The 20,826-nt window shown below is 44.8% G+C and overlaps 1 protein-coding gene across 5 annotated transcripts in view; it reads right to left on the bottom strand.

The window, feature by feature from the left end:
* LOC139991180 (zwei Ig domain protein zig-8) overlaps window positions 1–20,826 on the bottom strand; it is a 92,251-nt gene that overhangs the window by 24,387 nt on the left and 47,038 nt on the right. For 4 of the 5 annotated variants that reach the window (XM_072011108.1, XM_072011117.1, XM_072011136.1 and 1 more), the window contains one exon: window positions 1,657–1,826. In XM_072011108.1, coding sequence (XP_071867209.1) covers window positions 1,657–1,826 — 170 coding nt within the window. The remainder of the gene's footprint in view (window positions 1–1,656; window positions 1,827–20,826) is intronic. The other variant, XM_072011128.1, reaches the window with a different exon arrangement.

The following is a 20,826-nucleotide window of genomic DNA, read 5'->3' as shown; positions in this document are numbered from 1 at the left end:
AAATGTTATGCGGTACGGTAATATAGTGTGCGTAGCTCGAAAATTTATAAATTAATACGTGTTATGCGATTAAATAAAAAAGTAACTATAGACATATGTAACACATAATTTACATCGGTACACAAACGATACGGAAATAAATAGATACAATCTGCTTCGTCCACTTTAGACTTTAGACGCGGCATTTACGATACGAATAAAATCAACTATGTATTCGCCTTTTCCAACGTATACATCGTATACATCGACGTGTGTTTGCTCTCAAACAAATATCGCGAGTCGAACCTACGACGTTCTTCGCTTCGGATTAACTCCGGAGTTTTCAACAGAAGTGTTTGCACCTGCTTTGGAAACGTCGCATGTGCGAACCTTCGTGTATTCAGCAAAAGAGACCAATTTTTAAGGTAAATACAGGTTTTGAAGCACGACGGAAAGCGAAGCGGTGCCAAGTAAACTTTTCTCCTCGGAATATCGTCTTTTAATCAATCAGTTTCCTCGTGTAACTTCGCCGGGCTGAAAAATCTCGACTTTACTCGTGTCGTCGTTACATCGCACGCGTGGACGTAACTGTACTGTGAAAGTAACTGTACCGTGGACGTAACTGTGTGAGTAATGATATCATCGAAACGTACTAGTCAGTACGCACGTACTTGTGCGTATACGCTATACACACGCGTTTTGCATACGGATGAAATTGCAGACGAAAAACGTAACACGCTGTATTTGTCCGATTTGAACGCTCTACAAACGCGTTTTCTCTTTTTCCCGTTAATAAACTTGATCGATAGATAAATGCGTAAGACGCGTCGTACGCGCATTAAACATCGATCGATCATTTCACCGCAATTTGCAAGTAATCGACGGCGAAGAATTTTCTAAGAATATCCGTCCAATTCAGGTCTTAATAGCGCAAATTGAAATTCGGTTCGACGAAATATAATTGGAATAACGAGCGATGTGGCAAATTCGTCTCTATCGATCTCTGACGACAAACGGAATTGCGCAAACAATCGTTTAGAAACGTTTCACGATCCCTTCGCGACACCGTAATTCGCGGATTAATTCGACGCTACGAAGCGTTCCATTCGTCCACTATCAGCGAAATGTTGACGTTTTAGCCGATTTCATGCCACTCTTGGGACCGTACGCGTGCCACGCAAACAAATCGGTTGACCCAGCACGCGTGATGTTTGACGTCTCGTTTATCGACTGGCTGGTTATACATGCCGATTTCGTAAACCGGACCGTGCGTTTGAAACGTTGCGTACCCCCCGCTGTCAGAATCACACGCGTGTGCGCCTTTGACGACGATTCTCACTTTTCGATAATCACGATATCTACGACGTTGCTTCAACAACTCGAGACATTTATACGTCGGTACATCGATCGTACAAGTACAAAGATGGAAAACAAGCGTCAGGTTTATTTCTGAAAGGTAAAAGTAGAGCAAAGATTTATAAGCTCTCGAAATACGATAAGAAAAGCGTGCATTCTCTGGGAAATCGATTTCGACGAGATTGTCTTTAACCATCGACTACGTGCTCGTAACTATCGTCGCCATCTTTTTTCTTGTTTATCCGCCTATTCTGTTATCGAGCAAACGCAACGTTAAATTTAATAATTTTAAATTAACGAATCCATAACCAAAGTACTTACGGTTCTGTTTCCGAGGTTTTTCACTCTACAAACGAGTTGGATGGTTTTCCCAACCAGGCCCGTCATGTTCGACGGAACCGACGTATCAAAGTAAGGATTCGAATCTTGTTGCGTCAGCCATTCTTGAAAGGTATCGGTTTCGATTAAGCGAGTACTGTGCACAGCTTCTTCTGAAACCAAAAAACGTAAAAAAAAAATTGTAAAAAAGATACGATTGCGATTTTCAGAAGCGAATCCTTGGAACTATATTTTATAGACGATAGCGAGCTAACGACACGATCGAAGGTTTCGATATGTCGCCTAGTAGCCAGATTTTTCGCAAGTATCGATTCGAGAACACGTATCAAATACGCTCGACTCTCTTATACCACGGTACTCTGAAAACACGGTTTCGATATAACACGGTGCAAAAATTACGACGCGATTCCATATAATACGACTTGATAAATTTGGACCATCCTTATATATAGCACGAACGTTTCCATCGCACGGTTTTGATTTCGCTTAACAAGGTTTCGATACAACGGCGAACGAATTAACCGCTTTATAGAAGGGTCGACTGTATCACGAAACAGATCTTGCTTCAGAGAAATAACTCTCGTCGATGCTTCGTCCTTTTTCATGTTTCCTCCCATGTACGTATTTTACGTCAGGTATAGCGTTTCTACTTTTATCGCGTGCATGGATTTTCTTTTTGATCCCCCTTTTTCTTTTTTGTTATTTTCTTTTTGACCGTTTTACTTTGTTGTGCCCTGTAATTACGCGAGGTAACCGGCGGCGCGCAACCCTTCGGACTCGTGAAAAATAATTTTCTCGCTCGGCCGCTAGTCGCATTTATTAAAATTAGATCGCGTCAAAGGGAAGTAGCGAGCGATAATATACTTGCAACCATGTGTACATGCACCAGCAACTATACTCTAATAACATTGTCAGCAATTCTACGGCGTTGAAAAATATTCAGAGGCATGGAATCGATAAAGTCGCTCTAAAAAATTGAAGCCTAGATTCCGTGGCGTTATCACCGAGTTTTAAAGTCAAAAATATCCGAGTACCACAAAGGCAAAACCTTTCAGCGTTGCGTGGAAAATTTGAGAACGCAGTGTGGTACATGTCGATGTTTTTTAGGCAACTTTTAACCAAAATACGTATCAGTCGAATGGCAACAAATTTTTGGGAAAACTTTAAGTAATGGTGAAAAATTGGAAACACGTACGCCGAATCTATCGATTTCCTGCTGGCGTAATCTTTGAATAATCTTTGAATAATAGCGGCAACTTTCTCGACGAGTCGAAACGCCAAGCATCCTAATATCGTCGTATGAGAATGTTTTGTCAAGAACATCGAAGGCCGAACGTATTTTCCGTTCTTGCGTCGACCGAGGCGCTTCGATCGTCGCAAGAACAACGGATAAAGTCGTCGAACGGGAAAAAGTTTATTACAAGTGTAACGGCGTATTCGTTTGCAGGATTCGGAAACTGCGCAATTTATACGCGTAATTCGGACGAAGCAACGAACCCTACCAATCGCTCCGGAACGCATGAATAACCGAATGGTCCTCGCGGAGCCGAGTGGCTCGAAAGTACACCGTGGGACGGCTGGTGCATAACTATCCTGTTCCTGGTGTTCCTGCACTGCGGCAAATACGATCCCGTTCGCACGAGTGCAGGTAACTGCGTGTACGGACGCGTACATCTGCCATAAAATCGGATGAACGCATTTTACCGGAAATGGTCGTCTCGAAAGATTCGTTGGACCTTCGTGCATGTTATATCCTCCTATACATGTACGATGATATACATGCGTATATATGCGTAACATACGCACGTATACGTGCAACTAAACTAGCGCAGCAGTTCCTTTGAAAATAAGTCGTCATTTGGCATTTTATATCTACCTAAATCTTAAATATTTTGGTCCAACGGAAACACGAAATACGTACGTACGTAGAATTTTATCTTGCATCGAACTGAAATCGGCTTAATACAATTGGAAATATCGATCAGCGTTTTCATTACGTATCGTCTTTCTTGCCGAATCGAAATGCTTGTAATTAAAATTTCAATTCGTCGTTAACGATAATTTGTATAATAACATTTATATAATAACGTTGTTTTCATGAAAATCGTACGCACAGAGAAGAACGTTGCACGTAACGATGTAAGTTCCTTCTTTAGAGTCACATATCGAATGCAATTCAGCCGTTAACGAAATCGATCGTTCAAGAAAACCACCAAGCGACTTTTCACGAGCAATTTCATTCCTTGGTACAAAAAAAAAAAAAAAAAAAGTAACGAGGAAAATCTTATTAGAGCACCTTATCTTTTTATATCACAGTATCGATGTTTCGATATTTTTCTATTTGTTCGGTTTTAATACGAGATCGACCAACCGGAATTCGCGCGAAACATTTCCTCGTTTCGTATTCGCGACAGCTACGTTGATTAACCGTTTTGAAATGCCTACAAAGTATCCCTCTGGATCCTGATCGCCGTGTCACGGCGTACGGTCAGATTTAAGAGGGAAAATACTGCTCGGCCAGACGAATTAATCAATCACCAAATGACAAAAATTACGACCGACCGTAAGAACGTGTTGTAGAATGCTCGCATGCGCCACCCCTTTAATCCGAATATTTTCCCGTTCGATCCTCGCTAACTCACGCTATAATATTATCTACGTTATCCCATTGCGTTAACTCTTGCAGAAAATAACGATTTCCGTGTTTTAATTATTCGAACGATTACGCTTATTCGATCGGAACAGGACACCGAGGGTCTTATCGATTAACGCATCAATTTATCGTGGCACGTTTCATCGAGACTATGGTAGTTTTGCAAATACGCCTCAGTTTCGCCACAGGCAGCTCCTTATTTCATAAAGATAGCAAAAGTTGAAAGTGTTAACGATAATACTTTAATCGCCGCAAGGACACGCGGCTTGTTTAATATAGTATGCGCGTCGTGTCGCCATTAAAGCGTTAATTAACTCGATTGTCTCCATGAAGGGGATACCAACCCATCTATTTCTTTTCGTGGTATTAATCTCGTATAATCCGTGCGCTTCAAAACCACGTATCGAGCTTCGACTTACGTTTACATTTATTTATTTTCCATTTCACTCCCATTTACATTTATACGATTATAGCGATACGATCATAGAAACGATTCCTATATTCGTTTCAATCGCGTTGTTTTTCCTTTGGTAATTAATCGACGACTTTGAATAAGAATTTTAGTATTTGAAATTGGACGAGGAAGAATCTCCTAGCCACTGGCAAAAGTTTCATTTTTATTCTTTGTTTGTATAATGACCGCAAACGAGAAAAATGTACAAACGTGCGATATCTGGAAAGATTTTCAACGATTTGTATTAATTTACGCGACAGCATTGCTCGAATATATTCGGATAAATAGTTTGTCGAAGATATTTGAAATACGCATGATGCGGGTATCAAAGTGCGCGAATAATTCTCAAAGAAGGGGATGATAGGTAGGGCGCTTTGGTAGATTTAATTGACAGCAAAAAGATATTACAGTAGGCACATTTGTTTTGTCAACTATTCGTCTTTAATACGAAATCAAGCGAAAAAGTAAATTACCAGGCCACAGCATTTAGGATGGGAATATTTATCTTGGAAATTGCATCGAGATGTCGGCACCCTCGTAGAATCTCACGAAATACATTTATCAGGTTAAAAGGGTTAGGGGACGCGGGAAAAGGGAAAGGGCGTCGTGACAGATATAATATACGATCCCCTAAAGATATTTACCGTAATAAACTCGCCTAGGCCTCCACCTAGATCGAACAAACACTCGAAAATTAACCCCTTTTATTTATTTGCCGGCCAGATCCACGCTTTTACGATTACTTGGTAAATTATTTGCGCCATTCCCTGCTCGTACGAGTCACCGGAAAAGCCATCTCGGCCGCGTTCTTTCATTCCAGAAGAAACTACCCTCTAGGAGAACCGAGGGATTTCTTGCTTCTCGATGATTCGTTGGAACGGAATAGAATACGACCGAAGAACTTCTTCGGAAATAAGCATCGAAGGTAATTCGTTTGGAAAATAATTGTCGTTTTTTTTTTCCTTTTGTAACGACAATAGCCAGGACAAACGCGTCGTTAGTTCGTTCATGCGATCGAACCGTTCGCCTTGACGAACTTCTGCGTTTAATCATTTTGTCTGTACACCGCAGAAATTTCCGCACAATATCCATGGAATGTCAATTATCGGAATATCTATTAACCAAACTCTCGATTATTCGAATCGTCCGTCAATAGGCTGAATGATCAACTACCGACTATCGCTACCTATCGCTTCGAACCAATCGATCATCGCGTTCTTCCTTTATTTTTTCAATGAGTTTCTCGATTGGACAATCCGTTTCATACTTGGTGATCGCGTGGAAAATATACGTGTATACTGTATATATCGTCTTTATTACTACAGGCGATGATGATAAATGGGGGTAAGTCGCCGTTAGTGTAAATGTAGAACGTTTACGTATACGACGAACGAGTCGCATACGTTACAGGATTTCTCGATCGTAATTTCTGAAGCTACAGATCCTAGTACTAAAATAATCTAAACAAGTGGGATACGAGTTGGTGATATTACATAGTCGATTCACAGGCTGCGAATTAACCAATGAGGATAAGTAGCGCGATGGGAGAAAAATACCGAGAAAAGTGTGAACCTAAAAGATCCGGCGGGATCATGGAGACGTAAGGACTAAAACAGTTGCAGGCAACGAGTAACTCTATTAGTAATCTTAAAAAGGAATAACAAATCCGTCAGAATCCTCGTTGACTCGAGAGGATCCAGCAGATTCAGCAAGGACATAGTTGGGCTATTATAATAATTATATACCGCGAAAACTATGATGCATCCTTCCCTTAAACTGTTTATACTTTTAACTGGTTTTTACGAGCTTAACTAGGGTACAGTATTAAACGTATATTCCCCGAAGAACGTATACAATAGCTCTTTCTATAGGTGTCAAATCATTTATGTCGCACGAACCCTTCGAGTTACATCTGTTTGAAAATCTTCAGGTCACCGACAAACGGTAGAAATAGGTTGATAAATAGGATAAAGAGAAAAGAATCCAGATACGATGCTTAAGGAACACGAGGAGTTACATCGATTGGGGCCAAGTACGAGCCAACAAGGCGCACAATCTGTCTAACAGGTCAAACTGGTCAAATAGGTAGCTCGAGAGCCAAGACAAGCAATCGGACGCAAATACCCATCGACGATAGTTTCGATATCAGAATATCGTGGGCAACAATATCAATTGCCATATAATGCCATATAATTCCTTGAGACACAAACACGATCGATTTGATCTATATCGCTCGTGTTTGCTAGTCGTAAAAGCTAGACATAAATAATTTCGAGAAAAATATTTCCCTCGCAATTACCGTATTCGAGTAGAAGAAGGAAATTTTCAAGATCTTTAAAGAATAATCTGAGAACGTTGTTATTAGTGGCATATCTCGTTTAACAGTTTTAGTCGCAAGTAATTCCGCGAAAAGGAGATGGCTGGTAGAAGTTTGGAGATTCGTTAAGATGGGGCAGTGCGTTCGAGCACAGTACCTAGATTGTTACTAAAGTGATAGGATCCGCGTAGAAGTTGTAAGAGCCGCAGAAGCTGTTCTTTCGGTGGTGGCAGGCAGCGACGCGTGTTAACCTCCAAATCCATGGCTGGGAGACCGCGGGTTCGAATGCGGCTAACGGCGGAGGCGAATTGATGCTACTAGTCCTTGCCTTACCATCACGTGGAGGTTTTAGCCGGTAAAAATCCGGCACTACCGTGCGTTCTGTCTTACAACCCAGTGAGGGGAACCCAAAGCAAAAAGGAGTCTATGAAGATTTCCTCCACGTAGTCAAAAAAAAAAAAAAAATAAATTTTGTTTGGACTCGCCGTCCGCGTACAGACCAATATGCCTTCTGGACGAGGTGGGCAAACTGTTCGAAAGAATAATTGCCGCCGCTATTCGAAAGAAAGAAAAAAGAAGCTGGTCTTCCAGACTCGCAAGGTTTTCTCGTATAACCCGCAAAACTTACAAGCTACTACACCGTTGCCCTACATTTTTTAAATTACAAAATTTATTTACGAAGAATATCGAAAACTTTTCTGCGTCATGACCTTTTTTGCATAATAGTTTACCGCGATAATACTTTAAAATGTAAATTCGCTGTTATCAGAGGGGAAACAGCGACAGATAATTTCGATCGTTAACGTTACATCGGTGAAAACGTTTCGTTCGAATTGTTTAAAACGGTGTTTTACTTTGTCGCAATTTCCTTCGACACGGTACAAGATAAGCACGTTCCAACGAACGGAACAAAAACGAAAAACGCGGCGCGTTAATCGCGTGGATGTTATAATTTGATCGAAAAACGATTTCAATCTTCGCCAGTTACGTGGCAAATTTCGGCAGGAGAAATCTGTGTTACGTAACGATCTAGCGTATCGATGACCTCCAGGGAAACAGGAAACAAGGGGAGCGTGATGAATTATTAGCAGGATGGCGGTGCGAAAATCTCTCGTCGTAATAAAAGCGATATAGTCCACGAAGGGGAAGAACTCACTTCCGTGTCAGTCAATTCCGTAAAGAACAACAGAGAAGTGAAAGAAGCGAGTACAAAGCGTAACTGGCTAATGTTTAGACTTTACAAGATAGAGATCGTTTAAACGTCGTATACAACGCGATTAAGAATACGTCGATACTCCGCAACGACGACTCACGAAGTACGTGATTGCCTGTTCGGAAATCGAGATTCTATTTGGAAACCGATGCGTCTTTTTTTCCAGGAAACATGGTTCGGAAACCGATTTGTTCGAGATGAGAGTCGTTCGATAACCTAGCTTCTAGAGTAGTACGGATTGATAATTTCTTTGACGTGCCACGTTTCTTATACGTCAGGAACATGTCAAAAGCAAGGTATTACATATTCGGGTTTCGTAGTAGGGCCATCAACCACGGAGTCCTGAAATCTCGGTACTCCGGTTATATTTTACGACGACTGACCCTTTCGAAACGACTGACCTAGAAACGAATGATCCCGCCTTCTTATCGTATACCCACGACTGGTACGACCCACGATGTACGATCCTATAAGAAGCCTCGTCGAACGACGAAACTTGGCGCAAAAATAACCTGACTGATGTGACTTTTTACGTGCAACAACTCCGGCATTCGAAGCAAGAAGACCACCAATGACGCGATTAAAACGCATAAGACTCTGAACCTGATGCTTCGATCGATTAGTAGATTCGATAAATTTTGTCGATACTCGGTATTCGCTTCTTTTCGCGTGGTATCGTCGACCTATCGGTGAACATAACGCGTCTTGGATCAACGTTACGCCATTTTTACCTTACGCAGAGAGCAAGTAACGACGACATTCTGCTAAACGTTTTCATTGAGTTACGGTGTTTTGGCAACACAGACAATCTCCAAGAACATTTCGCGAATGACAATTTTCGCGAATACACGGAACAGAAGAAACCAGACGTTTCGATAAAACAAATCAACGGACCGAGGAGCGAATATTAGCAGAAAATTGACGGTACTCGAGTTCGAAGAGGATCGCGTAACCGGTCGACGAAATTGGATCGGGATGTCTTCGTTTAGCCGGGCATCGCGACTTTCCCGCCGTAAAGCTGCGACGTATATCGCCGTTGTAACCAGGAAATATGGGAAAATACAAGCTAGGAAAATGTCTCGGCTTTTAGCGTGTGAACAATATGGCGTGGCGGTGAAACCGGGAACTGTCGGCTGCGTTCAAAAGTTTTATCATTTTTCCTTATTTCGTAAAACTTTTGAACGCTAGCTTGTTCCACCGAGTGTCGCGAGCCTGTTCCCCCTCGTTTATTAACATCGCGACGAGATACTTGATACCTTGTATAAGCCGTCGGCGCGGCTTATTGCACCGTTATAAAACTTTAATATATCTCGTCTGACGTATTGATTAAATAATATTTCTAGCAAAGTGACTTCTTGAAAGTTTCGCGTAGTTTTTATAAATGTTTATAGGTCAACGATAGTCGAATAGAACGATACGGGGTATTTTCCATATTTAATCTTTGGTTTTTACTAAAAAAAAAAAAAAAAAAAAATCGAAAACACAAACGTTTCGGACGACGATAGAACCAGCATTTGAACGAAGTAGGTAATCGATTAAAATCGAATAACAGAGGAAAAAGGATAGTGGCTGATAATAAATTTGGTAACCGAATAGAGATGCGGAACGTATATTTGTAGATTATCTATCGATCGCTTGGCGTTATAGAGTCTATTTCCATTAGTTTTCCAAAGCGGTCGAACAGCATCAAGTATTCAAAAAATGCGAACCAAACGAAAACTACAGGAAAGAATTTTGATTTACCGTCGTTTCTAGAAATCCAATAGATACTTGGTTCTATTACACCTTGATCTTTACCGTATCAAGTTACCGCTAATTTCTCCTTTCGAAAATAGATTTTAAATCACGTCGATCAGCAATCCGCCGCGTTATATATTCATGACGTGACGGATTGTCAAACTTTATCAAAATTTCATCGGTGTTAAAGCGATGTCGAACGATCTCATACTAAATTGTTTCATTGCTCGATAATCTTATTTATTGTTTAAGCAGTTTATACATAAATAAACATTAAAATATATTTTTTCCAGTATCATAAAATAAGAAAGTAGAAACTAGATCGGATAATAATTCCGAAGGCTACCATCCTGCCGTGTTGTAGCCATTTTGCTTTGCGACAGGCTTTTTACAGGACCACTTAGGTAGTTCATCAATTACTCAAAGACGTCCCACAAAAGATACGCTCTACAACTCGAGTTCCTTGAACTTTTTTCGTCCTATTTGCTTGACATTTTCTTTCAACTCACATCTAAGTACATTATAACGTTTCAAATGTAGTAGCAAAAGCTGTTCGATGATAAAACAGTTTTAAAATAAATGTACCAAATTCGAGAATTTAAACATTCTCTATCAGTTTTTTCTCTTGCAAAAATTATAAGTTATTATATATATATATATATGCATAAATAAAAAAGACCACATATATGTATATTGAGCTGTTAAAACATTCGCTTTTTCTTGCCAGAATGATGTTTAGAGAAGAAGGAAGATTAAAAAATAACGGTATTCGTGGCTTCCATATCGAATTTCAAAGTTTCGAGGAATTTCAATGGAGTAGCGACCGTTACAGTCTATAGAGTAAAATCGAACCACAAAAATGTGAGTTCGAAACGTAAAATAATAAAAACGTTTTTGAAACCACGGACGAGATCGTGGAAATTCTATCGTTGCATACACCATGACGTACAGACGGTGGTATCTTTCAGATTCATATTTCTTAAATCCGTCACAGAACCGCTTACGAACGAAACTTTCGATAAGAAAATTCCCGATCGATCGGTATCGTTACGAGAATACTTTTCCTTTTCTTCTTGTACGCTCTGGTATACTATAAATGTGACTGGATCTCGTAAAAGAGACGCGATAGTTTCTTCATTCGCGAACATAAAGGAACAAAGCCACGCAAAATACACCGAAATAAGGTTATTAAATAACTTGATTGAATAAAAACGGCTAAAGCTTCGATCAGTGACAGCTTACTCGAAGTATCGTTAATTTCCATAAGGATCTTTGGCTTGGTGAGAGAAAGTCTGGTCTCCAAAAAGAAAAATGTCATTGGCAGTCGCAAAAGTCGTAAATGGCATTTCCCTTGCGATGCATTTTTTGCGGTTGAATCGCCGGGTGGCAAAAAGATCCAAAGATACGAACGCGCTGCATACGTCGATCGTCAGTGTCAGACCGCTCCGCGGTTCGCCACGTAGGCGTCTATTTCCGCGGGATTTCAGTCGCTTCTAGGATTTTCGACGTACATCGTCGATTGCGTTCATCCGAACTTTCGTATTCCGAATCGCATTTCCGTCAAATGTCGCTCGATTTTCCTCTTTCTTTTTTTCTTTCGCCGCTCGAAATTTGACAAGCCAATTTGTCCATGGTCGCGCAATTTTTTAACGTATCTCCAAGAACTAGTCAACACGTTTTCTTTCGCGATGTTGAGAGAAAAAAAGTTGATGGAACTGCGTTTCGTAAAGGCAGGTTAAGCGATTTATCGCGCGATACTTAAAGCGCTAACGATGAAATAGTCTATTATCGAAAAAAACATGAGCGTAATTCTTAAAAATTAACGCTGAATTTCAGTCACGGTTTCCGTAGCAAAATTTTTAAAGCCACGATTTTCTCCTTTTATCCGCCTTTCGCAACATCGTTTTCGATGTTTGTATCGGGAAATGAATATTATTCTCGTGCCACCGCCGATTCGTTACGTCACTCTCTCCGAAACAAGAGCTCCTCTTACCGATGAAAATTGTTTCACGGAGATAGTGCAGAATCAATGCTCGGTTAAAAAGCATTCGTACACGCTGACATTTCCGATCCTAACGTTGAAATTGAGAGACAGGTGAACGATTAGAATTTTATTCGAGGAGCTAAAAACGTACAAAAGGAAAAAGATACACGTATCGAACGTAGATACCTTTCTTATTTTCCAAAATCGATACAAAAAGTAGCGAATATATTTCTGTTCGAGATATAATTTAACTGAATTCTCCATTATTCTTCCCCCTATTTTTATCGTTTTTTCCATTAACCGTATATATAAATGTAAAATTTGGGTCAAGTCAATCAATTGGGTTCGTTTGGCGTATCTTAATTTAGAAACAAAAGTTTATATTTCCAAAGCAAGACAATGATTTATGTACAAGAAGAGGGGTAGAGTAATACCGCAGGTTCCTAAAAACTTGTAAATACTCGCTTCATAGGTAAAGCCAGCCATCTCTGTTCTTTACATCTATTTCCATTTTATTAAATGGAAACAATGGAAGTAACTCGCATATATTCGGCGAAGTTGCAACCGCCGCAGCTCCGTAGGACATTGCAATAACATCACGGAAAGGACAACTATGATCGCACGTCTACTACTCACCTCTTAACGCAATGACGTTGAATAAAATTGTAATATTTTAACTATATTTCAAGCTAACTCTGCTGGTTTGTGTCGCATTTTCGCATCGTTCGTAACTTATAAATTACACCATGCATAATAAACTTTAGGTACAGAAATAAAGTAACAACGCTTCTCTAAAAGCATTTATTAAACACGTCGCTATTTCGATACTTATGTTCCTCGTGAATCGTGACACCGATTGGACCGTTGCTTTTTGCCTTGGAACTTTTGCTATAACAGTTGCGCGAAAAGAACAGCTCTCAGATAAATAATTTTAATGCGAAAGGATCAAAACTGTGCGATCCACTTAACGACTTTCTTTCTCACTGCCTTTCTCGCTTTATGGAAACACGCGGAAAAACACACAGCTTCGCCGAGACTCTATACCGAGATCACAGAATCGCGCTTACATAGGAAGGAACTTCTTTCCTTTTAAAATCTGTCGACAAAACTGCGTCGACGAAATAATTTTATTCTTTCTGTGTTTGCCGAGAAGCGTAAAACTTTGATCCGCGGTCTGTTCGAAAGTTTGAAAAGAATATTAATAACTTTACGCTTCCATCGAATTCTTCGCTTTAATTATTATCCTATGTTGGAAAGCCTATTGCCGCCACTACAACACCGATACTATATAAACCAAAATTTTTATACGTAAGAAACGCAAATAAAATTAGTTAAATTTGGATTCTAACTACCACGAACGTCGTAATTTTGCTTCGCGCTAAATCGATAACTTTGGGAATGATGGGAACACGGTAAGGGCGATTTAGAGCTTTCGAAACGCGTGACACAAAAATACGTATAACGCGTGTTACAGATCTTACCCTGTAACTCGTTTGTGGTTCTATCTTTTTGGCTGGTAATAACGGCGAAAGTCGGTTTATTGGCGCTTTGCCATATAGCGCGCGGCAAAAACTCTATGACAGATGAAGTGCACGCTCTCCTTAATACTGCAAAATTCATTTCATCGTTGCGGCTACAGGCAACATCGCTGCCTGGCTCGTTCCCGCCAAGGACCGCCACGGTGTAAAACATTATTCCACATTACTCTTCGCGAACCGGAGAATACCGGATGAATTATTTTGTTGGTTTCTTCGTGCCAGCTCGTACTTGCACACGTACGCGTCCCCATTCGTGCTCTCGTCACCTGCTAATGCCTCGATCGCGGTTACGACGACCCACCGCGAAAAGCGACACTCCAATAATCAAACTTTGAACGCAATACGATTATCCAGTTTCAATAGATGCATCGAATATTTGCATGGGTAGACGCTTATAAAGATTCGTTATGTTTTCTCGTATAAATTCACTATGGAGTTATATCGCACTTGTTAAAAGCAAATGATAATAGATAAGGCGCTTGCGTCAGTGGGAATACGTTAGAGGAACGAAATTTCGTTCGATCGATTTTCGCTGTGTTTTATTCGCAACAGATACTTTTTAAAGACAATCGGTCGCTTTGAATCGTACGATACGAAACTTTCATCAAGAGATTGTTTCGACGTTTATTTCGTACAAGGCAAATTTAATAATTTTGCGCGCAAATCGAAACTCACCTGAAAACGGAGATTAAATTATCGGTCCGTCATTCCCTCGGATATTAGACCGATATCCGATTTAACATACGGACGGTAAAAAACGATCCGGTTAACCGGATATCGGTTATTCGGTAAATTTAGAAGATCTCTACTCCTATCTCGTCGAATCTTCCTCTTAACTTTCCGGAAATCGATGCCAGCGTAAATCAATGAATTTATCAAAAATCAAAGTCAAGGCATTTGAACAAAGACCTGTTGTTACGCGCGATATGCCGAGAAGATTACCGTGCGATTACATTAAAATCGATTCGAGAAATCGTGATTTTTTTTTTATCGAAGAGCATTCCGCTCTGTGACTGTTTCGCATGGTCGCGTTTACAGCTAGGGAAATGCGTCTTTCCTTACGACGCGATGCGACGCGATCCGAAGCACGGATGCGCGATCTAGGGAGGCAGAGTTAATCCGATTGGATAAAAGCGACAGGGGCCGACATCGAATACACCAGAAAAGCTAAAAGACAGAGGGGTTAATACGAAATTGGCGCTGGCCCATCAGCCGCCGAGGGACTACGTTATCCGGAGAATTGGTGCGAGTTATGACGGCAGTCAAACGTTTCTTAACCGTCTTCTCAGCTGCCGAACGGAGTTTCCTAAAACCCGAACCCTCTGCAAGCGAAGAGGAATTTCACGGATTTGCCGTAAATAACCACTTAGTTAACCCTCCTTAAATCTAACCGGTTCTACGACGCAAGTTTGCGCAGTGGATCTACGATCCCCTTTTGAATAATGCGCGTACCGTCGCCATTTCGCGAAGAAACTTTATTAAGCGAGGCCTTAAGATTTTAATGAAAAGTTTGCGACTCGCTACACGCTAGAAATTAAAATTCTTCGCTCGTTATCATTGGCGTTGTTTGATTTCGACCGATTACTAGAAAACAGCGATGTACGAAAGAAAAAAGTTGTTGGTCCATCGGTTCTCTGTTAAAGTAAACTTTGTTTTTAAGAATAACTTTTGCAATTTCAAAAGTTAATCGCCATTAGCGGCCACGGAACGCGTCCTATAGAGCGCCCTATAAATAGCCACACTTTGATGCGATATTGCTGTTTCGCCGCACCAACGCCGGAAAAAACAGCTCTCCCGTTAGTGAAATATTTCCGGCGAAATGACAAACGAGATTTTACCAAACGAGAACGTAATTCCTGAAATCGACTCGGCTCAAATGTCATACACGGCAGCCGTTTCAAAATGCAATTTACGTGTAACGTTCTACATCGATTTTATCCGCTACATCGAATTTGACTTATTTCGTAAATATGAAAAACATAACAAATATCAGAGCCAGAAACTGGACCACGTGTGTACGAAATAATTCGTCTAACGGCCGACGTATAACTCATACTGATAATTACATTCGCCGCGTGAAGATAAGCTAACACGAATATTAAGTGTAGAATACACGGGGTGCAACAGTCGCATTAATTTCTCCTAAATCATAATAGGTAGAGCCGAATTGCTATAACTAGACTTGCACTACCTATTTGTTTCGTTTCATCGCGATCATAACCGTACTACCTTAAATACGCAAAATCGATAATTTTACGCTCTCCATCCTATCGTTGATACTTTCACTTACGCGTCAATTTTACATTCAGCGAAATTTGCTACGAATACGGTAGATTCGATAGAAAGAGATTCACGCTATATCGTTTTTTCACGGTCCGCTCGAAACGACTCTACGCTTGCGATCGGGACCCGATCTAATATTATTACGCGATGTACTCGTATATTTCTTCTTTCTATCTTAGGAACCTACGTGTTTTTTTTTTTTTTTTTTATTTTCCTCCGCGAACGAGTAGCCTTAAACAACGTGGCAAATTTTTTAGCAAAAACACGGAGACGAGAATTCAGCAAGATTAATTTTACATTAACAGAAAATAACGATCGTGGAGTTTTTACCTACTTTAGAGGGAAATTACGACGGACCGGCTGGCTCGTCTGTTTATGCAGATCAAAAATTAGACCGAGGCGTGCGGATAATTGGAAACGCATCACTTTTGCATTGTATTCCGTGTGTAAGTAATTAAGCTGTCATTTGCAGCGGAGTTGTTCATCGGTCGTTTTTATAGCACGAGCCCGCTTAAGAATGTAACAGTCGGCTTGCTTCCGTAAACATCTAATGAGCCTACTTTCCTAGAAAATAAGCTATACAGTTGCTCGTTAAGAGCGTCTTCTGTCCTGCCATCCTCAAACAAATGCAAAACATCGCGTCGCTACGATTCGTCTTTAATGTTTGATTATCGTCCAGGCGCTCCTTTTTCCTACGTTGCGAAATCCTAGTAGCATAAAATGCTAGGCCTGATACGAGCTTCGTTTACAGCCTCAAATCTCACCGATATACGGCCAATTATACATACACTATTTCAAAAATACACGTACTTACAGCTGTTCTTTCTTGTGTTAATCTCCGTATTTGACGGATTAAACGGACAAAGTATTGATACTATGTGTTACGACCGTTCGCGGAGAGACGCGATCGCGAGGAAAACGCGTTAGCGAGAGGCGTAAATTCTCGCTACGATTCGACTAATCGACGCCGCGAAAGAGTCGTTTCCCTTGTTTCGATGAGGATAACAGGGGTGGTTGATTGAAATCAACGCTGTGTTAACAGGTTAATATGACGAATATATTCAACAATAGATCACACGATATTATGAGCGTCACACGTATTTGACAATGAGTACAGTTAACGCGTTACAGAAATATGACCCGACTTGACGATATCTCTCGATGAGTTAATTAGACTTTACGAACGGACTGATTTAAGGGTAGAACCGTGGTAGCCTTGTTGACTGTTCTGACGACGAAAATGGACTACTCTGAAAGTGACGATGCTGTGTCAGAGGAGAGCTAGGAAAAGGGTGTGTCTGGGGGGCATGAGGCGGGCATGGGTTTTCGGGCCGTAGGACCACGTCCCGGGAAACCCCGATAGATCTGATGCTCTCTTACAGTCGGGTGGCAGCTGGTCGGTGCCTCTGGCGCCCGTCAATTGTGCCGATCCGATGCGGAGAGTTTCGGAGAAGTTGGTGGGCCCATGCCTGTCAAGACCACTCACCTCACCTTCCTGTGGGGCCCCCCGACACCCTGCACCGGCTTTGACCGGGACAGGGTGCGAAAGAGTGAGTGGCACCAGGACGGACTTTGTTGATGACCGCGGCGACAACAATGATAAACATGGATTGCGACCAAAAAGCGAAAATGGTTTACGGTGCAGGGGAGGGATACCCCAGTACCGGCGCAGCGGTGGGTAGTCAAGTGGGCTCACCTGCGTCGTCATCTCACGACCACGGCTGTTCGGGGGTGGACCGCCAGGCCCCCGGATGTGTTTTCACGTCTGGTGAGGCGGGAGGCAATAGTACGGAGATTCATAAGGAACCTCCGAGAAGAATAACAAGAGCATCGCGGAGAACCACGGGCGGGGCGGACGGCGTCTTCCTCGCACCGGCCGCGGTAACGGGCCTCGCGCCGGTAAGGGAGCTAAGAGCGCGGACGAGGTCCGATGACGGGGATTCGGTCGCCTCTTCCGCGTCCCGGTCATCCCTGGGATCGATCGTCTCCGGGGGGAAGAGAAGGCGCATGACGACGCTGACCCCGGAGATTTCTGTGGATTTGGCGCTGGACATACGGATGAGCTCGGCGGCCGACATGAGCGCCGAGTTCACCAGGCAGGTGTCTAAGATCTTGCGGGTGGCGACGACAGCGCCGAACCTGAAGGGAACAAGTGTCAAGGACCTAAAAAACGCGGCGGCCTACGTCGCCGCCGCATGGAGGGAGCTTAACCTACAGAGGGCTGAGGTGGCCCACAGCGGTAGCTCCACGGCCGCCAAGCTCGCGGAAGCAAGGCTGACCGCGTTGGAGGAGGAAAACGCGGCCTTGCGTAAAGAGAAAACGAGGCTGGCCGCTCGCACCCACGAGTGCCCGCGGTGCAACGGTCGGGCTATTGAGCCCGGCCACCCTCCGCGGGAGGGGAAGCAAGAAGGCGCGCGTCTGGACGCCCTAGAGAAAAAGATGGGCGAACTCGGTCCCTCCATCATGAGGGCCATCGAGGAACGGTTCGGGGGCCGAAGACCGCGCAGCCCCGAACCTCGGCGCAAGGCGGACCAACCCGCTGTCCCACGCGTCACCCAAGCCACAATGCTCCCGAGGGAGCAGGAGGGTGGCGAATGGAGGGTGGTGGAAAGACGGCAGCGGAAGAAAAGGGCCGCAAGGAAGGAGGAGGAAAAAGAGAGAATGCCCGCTGCTCCTTCGTCGCGAGTAACGGGCGTACGGAAGACGGGCGTCGCACTGGTGGCTAAAAAAGGAACGGCGCAGGCGACAAAAACGGCCGGGCTCCCCCGCGCACCGCGTACGTCCGCGGTGACGTTGACTATCAACGAGGGGGTTAAGACTTCATACGCCGATGTTCTCGCGACGGCGCGACAGAAGGTCCCGCTTGCGGAGATCGGCGTCGAATCCCTCGGAATGAGGAAGTCGATGACCGGGGGTATAATTATCCGGCTCCCAGGCGACAGAGACAGAGGAAAGGCGTCGCGATTGGCGACGCGTCTGGCCGAGGTGCTGGATCCGGCCGCGGTGAGAGTAGCGGCCCCGAACAGGACGGCGGAGCTGAGGGTAGCCGGGATAGACATCTCGATCGCTAAGGAGGAGCTGCGGCAGGCGCTGGCCTCAGCGGCGGGATGCGGCAGTGCGGAAGTGCGGGTCGGAGAGATCCGCACCACCAGATACGGCCTTGGGACTGCATGGGTAAGGTGCCCAGTGGCTGGAGCCCGGAAATTAGCCCGGGACGGGAAAGTAGCTCTGGGATGGTCCACGGCGAAGGTCACGGCTATCCCGAAGAGACCCTTGCAGTGCTTTAAATGCCTGGAGCTGGGGCACATGCGGGCAACCTGCACGTCCAACGTGGATCGCGGGCATCTGTGCTACAGGTGTGGCGGTGGCGGGCATCGCGCCAGGGGGTGTCCCGCCTCCGCGCCCAAGTGCCCGTTATGCGAGTCGCTGGGGGCGCCAGCCAACCACAGGATGTGCGGGGCGGCATGTGCTCCGCCGAGAACTAAGAGGAAGCCACCGATCCGTGAACCGACCGCGGAGATAACGCAAGAGGGGAGCACCGTCGAACATTCAGCGGCAGATGGCCGGGAGGAGGCCATGGAGGTGATTGAGGGATTTTAACCGTCTCCTCCAATGCAACCTGGGCAGATCGAGAAGGGCGCATGACCTGCTCCTCCAGACTATCCGGGAGGGAGAGGTCGCCCTCGCGACAGTGGCCGAGCCGTATCGCGTCCCTGACGCTCCCAACTGGATCGGGGATTTGGACGGACTGACGGCCATAACTTGGACGCCGACCCTGGGCGCCTTTGGCGCCCTGCTTGACCGTGGCAGCGGCTACGTCGCGGTCGAATGGGCAGGAATAGCGGTGGTGGCGGTCTACGTCTCCCCCAACAGCGGCCTGGCCGCGTTCGGGGACTTTCTGGACGATGTCGGGGAATGCGTCAAAAGGTGCTTTCCCCGTCAGGTGCTGGTCCTCGGGGACTTCAACGCTCACTCGACGCAGTGGGGGAACTCCGCGACGAACGCCAGAGGAAGATGGCTGACAGACTGGGCTGCGGGACTCGGACTCCTGCTGGTAAACAAGGGTACGGCGAGCACCTGCGTGGCGTGGAGGGGGTCCTCCGTGGTCGACATCACGTGGGCCACCTCGAAGCTGTACCCGAGGATCCGTGACTGGAGAGTGGCCGAGGGAGTCGAGACCTTGTCCGATCACCTCTACATACTTATGGAGGTGGTCTCGGAGGACGTGGACGAAAATAACAACCAAGTCGCCCGAGGTGGTGCGAGCCGCTCCGGCCCGCAACCACCCAGATGGCGCCTGAAGGAGCGGGACAGGGAGATGTTGCGGGCAGCAGCCATCGTCTCGGCGTGGAGCTGGGACGCCCAAGGGACGACCAGTCTGGGAAGCGTCGACGAAGAGGCGGAGATCCTCCAAGAATACATGAACGCGGCGTGCGACGCCTCGATGCCGCGCTCCGTCCCGGGCGGTGGACGCAACCGCAGCGTTCACTGGTGGACGCCGGAGATAGCGGAACTGCGGGCGAGCTGCGTACGGGCACGCAGAAGATTCCTGAGGGCCCGTCGCCGTAGAAGGACGCGCGACGAGGAGGAGATCTCCCGCTGCTACGGGGTCTACAGAGAGGCGAGACGAACTCTGCAGCGGGAGATCAAGATCGCGAAGGCTCGGTCTTGGAAGGAGCTGATCGAGGCGGTTGAGTCAGACCCGTGGGGGCGGCCGTACAAGGTGGTAACGAAGAAGTTGCGACCCGCGGCCCCCTCGCTGACCGCCAACATGGATCCGGTACTGCTGGCCAGGGTCATCGGGACGCTGTTTCCGCGGCAGGACAGCGACGCGGGGCGGTCGGGATCGTCCCTCTCCTCCGGCGGGGGCGAGACGTCGTCAACAGCAGCGGTGGCGACGACGTCGACGGAGCGGAGCGAGGAGCTGCAGGTCACTCAGGAGGAGCTTCTCGCGGCGACTAAGAAGATGGCGT

The sequence above is a fragment of the Bombus fervidus genome, chromosome 1, assembly GCF_041682495.2.
Source record: "Bombus fervidus isolate BK054 chromosome 1, iyBomFerv1, whole genome shotgun sequence".
NCBI classification, from domain to species: domain Eukaryota; kingdom Metazoa; phylum Arthropoda; class Insecta; order Hymenoptera; family Apidae; genus Bombus; species Bombus fervidus.
The sequence above is the reverse complement of the archived record's forward strand: the minus strand, read 5'-3'. Positions and strand labels throughout refer to the sequence as shown.